Source organism: Plecotus auritus (assembly GCF_963455305.1).
Source record: "Plecotus auritus genome assembly, chromosome: 3".
In the NCBI taxonomy this organism is placed as follows: Eukaryota; Metazoa; Chordata; class Mammalia; order Chiroptera; family Vespertilionidae; genus Plecotus; species Plecotus auritus.
The window spans coordinates 25262484-25272249 of record NC_137772.1 but is presented as its reverse complement, the minus strand read 5'-3'; the positions used below and the strand labels follow the sequence as shown (position 1 = coordinate 25272249).

Genomic DNA, 9766 nt, shown 5'->3' with positions numbered 1-9766 from the left:
ACTTTCTGGCTCTTTCCTTCCCTGTGCACCAAGTGCTAGAGCTTGTTTCAGTTCCAGCTTGCAAAAAGAAAGAAATAGGAAAGCTAGAGACAAGAGGTGAAAGGATATGATTAGGTCAGTGGAAAGACCTAAGAAATGAATTGGGCTTTGTGGCAGGGTTGTACCTCATTCTCACAGGGTGCTGGACTGTCCTCAAGATGGTGCCTCCAGACTTCAAAGGCAATCATTTCTCACTTCCCAACCAAGTGGATGACTTCAATAAGTACTAAGTACATGCCTGGGCCTAAATCTTCACCAGAGTCATCTTTTGGCCAGAGAAATGGTCTTAAGTACTTAAGCTTAGCTGGGGTGGGCCAGGCCAGGGGCAGACATGAAAAGGGTCCCGAGCCCTTTAAAAGTGCATACCCAAAAGAATTGAAAGCAGAATCTTAAAGAGACATCTGCACGCCCATATTCATAGCAGTATTATTCACAATAGTGAAAAGGTGGAGGCAACCCAAGTGTCCATTGATGGATGAATGAATAAACAAAAAGTGTATATGCACACAGCCGAATATTATTCAGCTTCAAAAAGGAAGAAAATTCTAGCACATGCTACAACATGGAGGAAACTTGAAGACATTATGATACGTGAAAGAAGCCAGGAACAAAAGGACAAATATTGTATGACTTCACTTATACGAGGCAAATTCATTGGGACAGAAAGTCAAATAGTGGTGGCTTGGACTTGTGGGGAGTGAGGGAATGAGGAGCTATATTGCCTAAGGGGAACAGAGTTTAGCTGTATGTAGTACACTTAAAAATGGTTAAGATGGTAAATTTTTTTTCTTTTTTAAATGTATTTTTATTGATTTCAGAGAGGAAGGGTGAGGGAGAGAGAGATAGAAACATCAATGATGAGAGATAATCATTGACCGGCTGCGTCCTGCACGCCCCCTACTGGGGATTGAGCCTGCAGCCCAGGCATGTGCCCTTGACAGGAATCGAACCTGGGACCTTTCAGTCTGCAGGCAGATGCTCTATCCATTGAGCCAAACCAGCCAGGGCAAGATGGTAAATTTTATGTGACTTGCATTTCACCACAATTTTACAAATAAAATAAAATTAAGCAAATAAAGCATGGATGAGCTTGAAATATAGAAAAGGAAATATCTAAATGCTAAAGTAAAGAGGAAGCCGAGAGTCCAAACATCAGACTCCTATGGCCTTAGGGAGATGATGTGATCCAGGAATGGCTAAGGACTTGGATTTTAGCACCCATGCAGGGACAGGAGATGAGGACTCAAGCCTGGGTGAAATGAGGGGTTGGAACTGCGTCCCCTACAGAAAGCCCAGATGCGCTAAGAAAAGCCAAACATCAACCCAGAAAGACACCAAGAACCATCTCTGTGCTGATTCTACATGAGGAAAAATAGTCCCCCCTATGAAAATCACAACCCCAGTCATGTGCCTGGCACAAATTTAGAGTCCAAATAGCTACTACCTACCTCAGAAGGAAACCCCAAGCCAAAAAAATTAACATAAAGTTGGTCTTTAGCCAGAGAGACCCCTAGGATACCTGGCAGAAACAAATATAAAACCACTCGGAAATTAAACTCCAACACTCCAGGCCATAGAGAATTCCCATGGGAATAATAAAGCCCTGCTTACAATAAAAAAAAAAAAATTATAAAAACAGAGAGAAAATATCTACCATGTACCAGAGTCAACAGTCAAAATAAACAGCAGGATTAAACTCCTCAAAACTTTAAATAATAGGTAAACTGTTATATTTTATAAACTATAGTAGGGAACTATAAAATTAATGTTTTAATGATTTTAAAAATCAAAGAAGGATATACCTAAGACTAGTACAAGACATGATTTTTTAAAAAAAATAGAAAGTCCAAAAATAAACCAAAAGGAACGTCTAGAAATTGAAAATATGGTTTCTGGAACTAAAAGTGCAAGGGACGCATTAAGCAGAAGATTAGACACACAGAAGAATTAGTGAAATGGAAGAGAGATCTGAGGAAATATTCCAAAATGCCCCATAGAGAAACAAAGGATTAAATGTGTAAATGAAAGATTAAAAGATGAGGATGAAGAAAGAGTCAACAGATGTCTCATCGGAGTACCAGAAGAAGACAATAAAAAGAAGAAACAATATTCAAAATGTAATATCTAGGTTCAAAAAAATGTCCTTGCCAATTACTGTCTTATCTTGGGCAAATAATTTATTCTCTTGGTGGCATAGTTTCCTTGATGGTAAAATGGTGCTAGGACTCTGTTGTGAGAATTAAGTGAGATAACAAATGTAAAGCACAGCACCTATGAAACATATATGTGGCTATTAATGTTATTAATGAGAATCATCCCATATTGGTAACAGATTCAAACCAGACCTATGAAACATATAATGTATGTGGTGATTACTGTTATTAATGGGAATTATCCCATGTTGGTAACAGATTCAAACCACTGTTTAAAGAATCACATGGAAGATAAATAAAAATAAATCCATACCTAGACACATTATACTGAACTGCAGAACATAAGAGACAGAGAGAAAAATCTTAAAGCAACCAGAAAGGAAAGACAGATTTTCCACAAAGGGATAATAATTAGACTCATATCCATGATCGTTTTCAGTAGCAACAAAAAGAGTTCAGAAGAGAAAGAGAAATGTCTTCAATATGCTTAGGGAAAATAACTGTCAACCTAAAATTCAACACCCAGATAAATTGCCATTTAACATTGAGGGTGAAATAAAGGTACTTTTCAAGGAAAAACTGGGATTTATTATTATTATTATTATTATTATTTTTACCACTCACAAATCCTTACTGAAAGAACTATCATACTAAAGGATGTACTTCAAGAAGGAAATTGATTCCAGAGGGAAGCCATGGTATGCGGAAATCAGAAGTGAAAAAAGAGAAGGATCTTGTTGGGGTGGGGTAGGGGGTCAGGAGAAGAGGAGGGAAAGGCAGAGATGAACTGGGTGGAAATGGACCTGTGGGAGAGGACAGGCAGCCAGGGGAGCTTACGTTGTGAGCGAGCGTGATGAACCTCGGGGCAGACAGAGATAAGGGCTATGGAGGAGAGATGAGAATAGAGCTAACAAACTTTGGAAAACAAATTAGAATTTTGGTAAGAGGGACATAAGGTTCTCTTCCCAGAGGTTTTGAAAGAACTGAGTTGCTTTCTGGAACTGAATGTTCTTGTCTCTAGGGTTGGATTTAATGATCTTTAATGTCCCTCTTAGCTCTGACATTTTATAATGTTGGATAACGAGACGGAGATGTGAGGCCAGGGCTCTTGAGTTTAGCTGGATTCAGTGTACGGAGACTTCTGAAACTTTGAAAGATGAGCTCAGTTCATTTCTGAAAACAAGGCAACAACTGATATTGGGCATCTAAAGCCCCTAAACAAGAAGCGGACGCAGAATTGAGACAATTAGAACAGAGAACAGGCCCAAGTGTGGCACAGACATAAATGGAAGTGGCGGAGACCAGGGGAAGTCCTAAAAAGCCACATCCTGGCCTCCACACTGCTCTCCAAAGGCCCTGAGCTTGACACCCATCCAAACATGTCTTGTCTGAGGCACTTTCCCCTTTAATTTTCAAATTTATGTATATTTTAAGGGAAACTTAATCTACGTGGCTCTGAATCGCGTACAGCAGACTCCTCTAAGAGACACTTGATGCTGGGAGCTTTTCGTGAACTTGAAACAACTTGTTACAAGAGGCTCTTTTTGGACTGATTCCGTTTCCAGCCTCCACCTCTCTTCCCAAGGTCCAATATTTGGGTCAGATGCTAAAAACCTGCTGGATAAGGCCTGCCCTTTTCTTCCTCGTCTTCCCTGGCAGTCAAAGGGAATGCATCCAAGCCATGGGGGCATGGGGCTCGGCTCTGCCAAGGGAACAGTGTGGTCCTTGATGCTAGCACGAACGCAGCCTTAATTTGGTCCTCCGCACAATGGCTGCATTTGAGGCAGGGCTGGCAAACAGGACTCCAGTTTCCAAGCCAGGTTTCCTCCGGTTGCACTGAGCGCTCCACCCAACCTCATTATACAGTGGCAGACCTCACAGCAGCATGTTGGTGGTTCCTACTCTCCTGCTAACCAGAGCCCAGTCCCACAGGCTCCGGGAGAGGAAGGTCTTCAGCCAGGATGGGCTGCACACTATTTTCCTTCCATCGTTCTCAAGTCCTGCTGGCCAGGAGCGCGTGGTCCCAGCCGACCCCGTTGTTTCAGCAGTCCTGCGGTGTACCTCACTTCCAGGAATCTTACCCAGCCCGGGGCAGAGAGCCTCGTCACTTATTTACCCACGGACCGGTGCCAAGATGTAGAATCATACCACTGGAAAGAATTGCTAGTCTGTGACTTCGGGCCCCACCGTTTCTACATTTCCTGTACAGTTGGTAATGATATAGGTGCCCCTTAAACGCCATTTTCTCTCATACTCACATGCTTACTTAATTAATTTTTTAGCTGACTTTGAGCTGAGCGGCAAAGACCAATCAAAGGAAAGAGTCGAATCTTGCCACTTAATAAGCATCGTGGGAGCCTAAAACCACCTCGGGCTGGTTTTCTACATTTTTTTTTTCCTTCCCATTTCAGGCTGCAGTTACTCAAAGTAGCTTATGTGGCATAATTTTAGGGGTGACCTTTCCTCAATAATATCCCCCAATGACATCTGCTATTCCATTACTAACTGTTATTAGCCCTCCCATCTGCCTTAAGACTGCTGGGGAAGGAAAAGAGGGGAATTTGGAATGCACTCGTAAAATACATATACTCTTGGAAATTAAAGCACACCAAGACCCAAACAACTTGATGTAAATGAGTTAATTAGAGCAGGAAGCCCAGCAAAACAATGTGGTTTAGCAGAAAGAACACTGGGCTTGGAATCCAAAAAAGAGACATTGAATCCTGGCTCTACTTTCTTTCTCTGCCTTACTCCCCTTGTCTGTAAATTGGTGATAACCATCCCAGTCTTAATTTGAAGCTGTGTGTGTGTGTGTGTGTGTGTGTGTGTGAACATATTCTGTAATTACTTTATGAATGTTAGCTCATGTTGAAGGCAGGGACTGGAAGGGGGAAGGAGGACAGGGCTCCTGGCGGCCACAAGCTGAACTCCCTGAAGGCTAGCCTCTGAGAGCTCAAGGCAGCTTAGTGCGGGGCCAGCCTTCCATGATGATGCTTGGGAACTGAAAACAGACTGAGTGTTTGTTAGGGTTCCTTCCACTCCAACACACCCCAGGGCCTATCTGACGCAGCCTGTCGGCCCCACCTGTGAGTGAGGGTCTGCTCTCCTCCCTGGCCTGTGAGTCGAAGCTGGGAGTGCGGGCTGGACAATTGGAAACTCCCTGGTGGCATTTTAATGAAGACCGTTAGACCTCAGGTGTAACTTTTACTGACTCCTAGGGAAGCCTGCTCACCTCTGCTTGGGGCACCTTTCCTCTGGCTTCATAAAAATTTGTTTATAAGGCCAAGCTCAAATAAAGTTAAAACATCCAACAGGGTGGTTGGGGATGGGCTCTGAAAGGCTCCAGCCCATTACACAAGACTCCCTGTAGCCCCGGGTCTACAGGCTGGTGGATCGCTCCCAAAAGTTAGTTTTCTATTCATTTTAGCAGATTTTCCCTCAAAGCAGGCCCCTGGAGCTGCCAAGCCATGGCAACAGGGAGAAACATGGGGCTGACATGTGAGCCCCAAGCTGCAGCGGCAGGGGGGTTGTTTCACCTCCGGGCTGGGATACAAACGCAGCCTGCCTTTTGGGAGGGAGCCTAATTGATTCTACTGGTGGCGGCAGAGGGGGGAGACCCCTGGAAAGAATGATGTTTGGGGCCAGGGTACCACCGCCAAAGGCATACACACTTCCTTTAATTAACAGGCACATGATGCCAACAAACACACCGGCATATGGGAAGTGAGGGCGACTAACAGGCAAGCCTCCCACTTCCTCGGGGAGTGCCCTGCCAGCCAGGATTAGTCCCTGTTCCTGTTTCCTCACAAAAAAGCCCCTGTGCTTGCTTGAGAGGCCGGCCCCAGGTGTTGGCAGACCCCCGGCCTGGAGGCACTGCCTGAGCTTGCTTTCCTGCCTCTCTCTCTGCCAGGGAAGTTTTTTTCTGAGGTCGCTAGTTTGAAGCACTCAGAAAAGCCAGGGGACCTTTCTGGGGACTTTCTGGAATTAAATGGTCAATGTCCGCCTCCCCCTTTCTCTCTTTGACGTTTCGGGACTTTGGTTATTTCTACGGATAAACTTTACCTTCTTCTCCAGGACCCTCCCAATCACCACCTACCCTAAACCTGTGCAGGGTCTGAAATTGTCTCCAGCACCCCCAAAGGCCATCCAGGTGAGGAGTGGGGCTATGGCTTTTCCCACACACAAGGTCAGTGCCCCTCATTTTTAGAGTAGCTTTTTCTATGGTCTATGAGTCTCTTTTGATTGTTGGCCCTTGCAAACATAGCTCAAGAGACAGCGATGCATTCAATAAGTATATACATTGAGTATCTGTTATGTGCCAGGCACTGTGCTGGGTGTGGAGGACTCCAGGCACCTGAGGTGAGACCCCTCTCCAGGTAAGGAGCCAGAAGCAGGAATAGAAGCTACAGGACATGGTGAAGGCTCTAATTAGGTACATCCAAGGAGCTGTGGCTGTACCATGGTAGGACCATTCTGGCTGAGCACAGACTATCTGAATCAGATCAGACTTGTTAGCAATGTAGACTCCCAGGCCTCATCCTAGAACTTCCAAACCATAATCTCAGGGAGGGAAGCCTAGAAAGATGTATTTCAATGAGTTTCTCGGATGATTCTTATTCACACTAAATTTTGAGAACCACTGATCTATTTGAGCGCCACTGTCCAAGAAGTAGTTAGAAAGAGTGTACCGCAGTGCTGACATTTGAGGGTTGTTATTTTAAAAAAAGTAATAGTCTTTATTTAAATTTTGATTTCCCTTGAAAGAAATCATCGAAGAATACTTTATCAATATGTACCATATATACAGAGGTGGGTCCCAGTTTTGTGGGGTGGTAGCTTGCTAAACTGAAGTGTCCTGTCTTTTCCTCTTAATTTTTAAAATATTTTTTAAATTGTGATACAATATATATATATATATATATATATATATATATATAACATAAAATTTACCATTTTAACCTTTTTTAAGTATACTACAGTTCAGTGGTATTAAGGACATTCACCTTGTTGTTTTGTGTGTTTTTTTAAATATATATTTTATTGATTTTTTTTACAGAGAGGAAGGGAGAGAGATAGAGAGTTAGAAACATCAATGAAAGAGAAACATCAATCAGCTGCCTCCTGCACACTCCCTACTGGGTATGTGCCCACAACCAAGGTACATGCCCTTGACTCGAATCGAACCTGGGATCCTTGAGTCTGCAGGCCGACACTCTATCCATGGAGCCAAACCAGTTCGTTTTGAGGGCTTGGGACTGGCTGGGTGGCTGGGGCCCAGTGCTAAAGGTGGGACATCCTGGTCATAGAGGCTCCCAGTGAGAAGACCTGGGGATGACTGTCCATCTTCATGGTTATGTTCCAGATGGGAAGACTAAGGCCTGGTAGTGGGCTTGGAAGGGGCAGCCCAGCCAGATGCCCTGGAGTGGGGCTGGGGCTGGAATTCAGCCCAGGACCCTGCCCTGCTTTGGGCCCATCCCCCTTCCCATCCAGGTGGGTGGTCAGCTGGAATCAGTTTTGCCTCATCTGGCATCTAGTTGAGGGGGTGGGGCAACTCAGTCCGCACCAGGCCACTCATGCTGGGGGTGTCAGTGCCTGCGATCTGTCCACACATAGGGTCTGGTCACATGCCACGTCCCTTCCTTCAGGCTCCTCGCCAAGCCCTCCACTTGTCTGGGGGTTGGAGTCAGCCTCACTGAAAAGATGAGGCAGGGACCTGGCTAAGGTCCTGTTAGACAGCTGAGAGGGGTCTGGTCTTCACCCTGCTGGTGATCAGCTGCCCGCTTGCCAACCATGGGGTGCGGATTGTCAAGGACATAGGAAGCCCTCACCCTGGAGGGGAGCCGTACTGCCATTTGGGGCTCACATGTGTGGCCCCTGAGAAGTTTCCTGGGTGCCTGGTCTGTTCACTGCATTCACCCTGTACTTCAGGTAGGAAAGGTATGTGTCCCAGCCCAGTGTCAGGCCACTGATGTAGGTGACTCGGAACTGGGGGGGCACGAAGAGGAAGTTCACCAGCTGCGCAGCAGGCCACACGCACCAATCAGCCTTGTAGAATTCCCAGAACTTGTCCCGAAGCTCCAGGCAGCTCTCTTCCAGGGACTGGCCCTCTAGGCTGCCAATACCCAAGAAGTACCAGACACCCAGCATGGGAGAGGCCACCAGCTGGTCGACGAGGACCTTCCTGAGGACATCTGCAAGCCCACGGAGGCCAGACGCAGGGAGCAGGCGGTCCAGCCAGGGGTACCAGTGGTGTAGGAAGGGGCCCATGCTGCAGCCCACAGCAAACATGCTCACTGAGCGCCGTGGGTCGAACTTCTGGCCGGGCCCGGTGCAGATCTCCCAGGACTGGCGTGCGCCGTCCCCAGCCGCCAGGAGAACGCCACAACCCAGCGTGTTGGTAAAGAGTAGCGCAGGGCCTTGGAACATGGGCTGCCCCGCTGCCCACAGGCCACACAGCCAGCGCCAGCCGCCCGACGCCATCGCGCACGGGGATCCAGGGACCGGCGCTCCGGGCCACCCTTGTGCATCCCAGCTGCACCCGGGATGTGCTCTCACCTTGTTGTTAACCACCACCACCATTGATCCACAGAGCTTTCATCTTCCAAAACTGAAACAGTTCCTAGACAGAAAGGCCCACACTAAGGCAACTGAAGGGACAGGATGACTGGGGAAGGGGATGGAGATATGTGGGTGCTCCAGTACAATTCTCTCTTATCACTTTAGAAAACAGAGTGGATGGTCCTGCCACTCACCAAGGCAGAGCACACTAGGAGAAGACAACTGTGACTGCCATGGAGGCAAAGTGTCTATGATACCCAACCAAGTGCTCTCCTCTCTCTCCCATGGTGCACTGTGGTTTCCCATCTGGGGTCTTCACCATCCTCCCAATGTATGACAAGCCCTCACACAGTCCAGCCACTTTGAGAACATCATCGGCTCTCAGCCGTGGCCAAGTAAAAACAGTGGATTCATCAGTGCTTTGTCAATGGCAGGATTTCACCATAATGTCCTGAGCAGTTTCATGATTCCTGATTCAGACCATTCTCTCAACCACAGAAGCCACCGAAAGGTCTCTGGATGAGCATCTCATGTTTGCACATCCACTACTACAGGGAGTTGGGCATACCATTCCTTTGCAGACTTCTTTTCAGCTGTGGCTTTCACAAACCACATGGAAGACTGCAAGTCACATCCAGTCAGCAGGCTGAAGACCCAAGCTTGTACTGTATTCAGTGGAATGGTCCTGTTTGGTGTACCCACACCCAGGAGACTCTCTGGCTACTCCTGAAAACCCCAAGCAGTGGCAGAGGCCAATGAAATTACTGAGAGAGGTTTTTACATCTTTAAATTTGAATGAGTTGGGGTAGATTTGGTCCCAGGAAGAGCATTGCAATCAGATGTCCTAGTTCTGCTGAGCTGCGACAAAGCACAGCCTGAGCTGAGGACTGGAGCACAGAGTTGGAGTTGGCCCAGAAGGGGATAGAGCTCAATGATGGTGGCTTAACACAACAAATGTGTGTGTGTGTGTGTGTTTACATAGTTCCAGCGGATCAGGAATCCAGGAGCAGCTTAGC

The 9766-nt window shown here is 46.5% G+C and overlaps 1 protein-coding gene across 1 annotated transcript; it reads right to left on the bottom strand.

The window, feature by feature from the left end:
- Positions 1-8051: 8051 nt before the first annotated feature.
- On the bottom strand, positions 8052-8672 carry LOC308244720 (mpv17-like protein 2; the record flags this gene model as incomplete). Its single annotated transcript, XM_080660924.1, has 1 exon — positions 8052-8672. The coding sequence occupies one exon, from the start codon at positions 8670-8672 to the stop codon at positions 8052-8054; it is 621 nt and encodes a 206-aa protein (XP_080517050.1).
- Positions 8673-9766: the final 1094 nt, after the last annotated feature.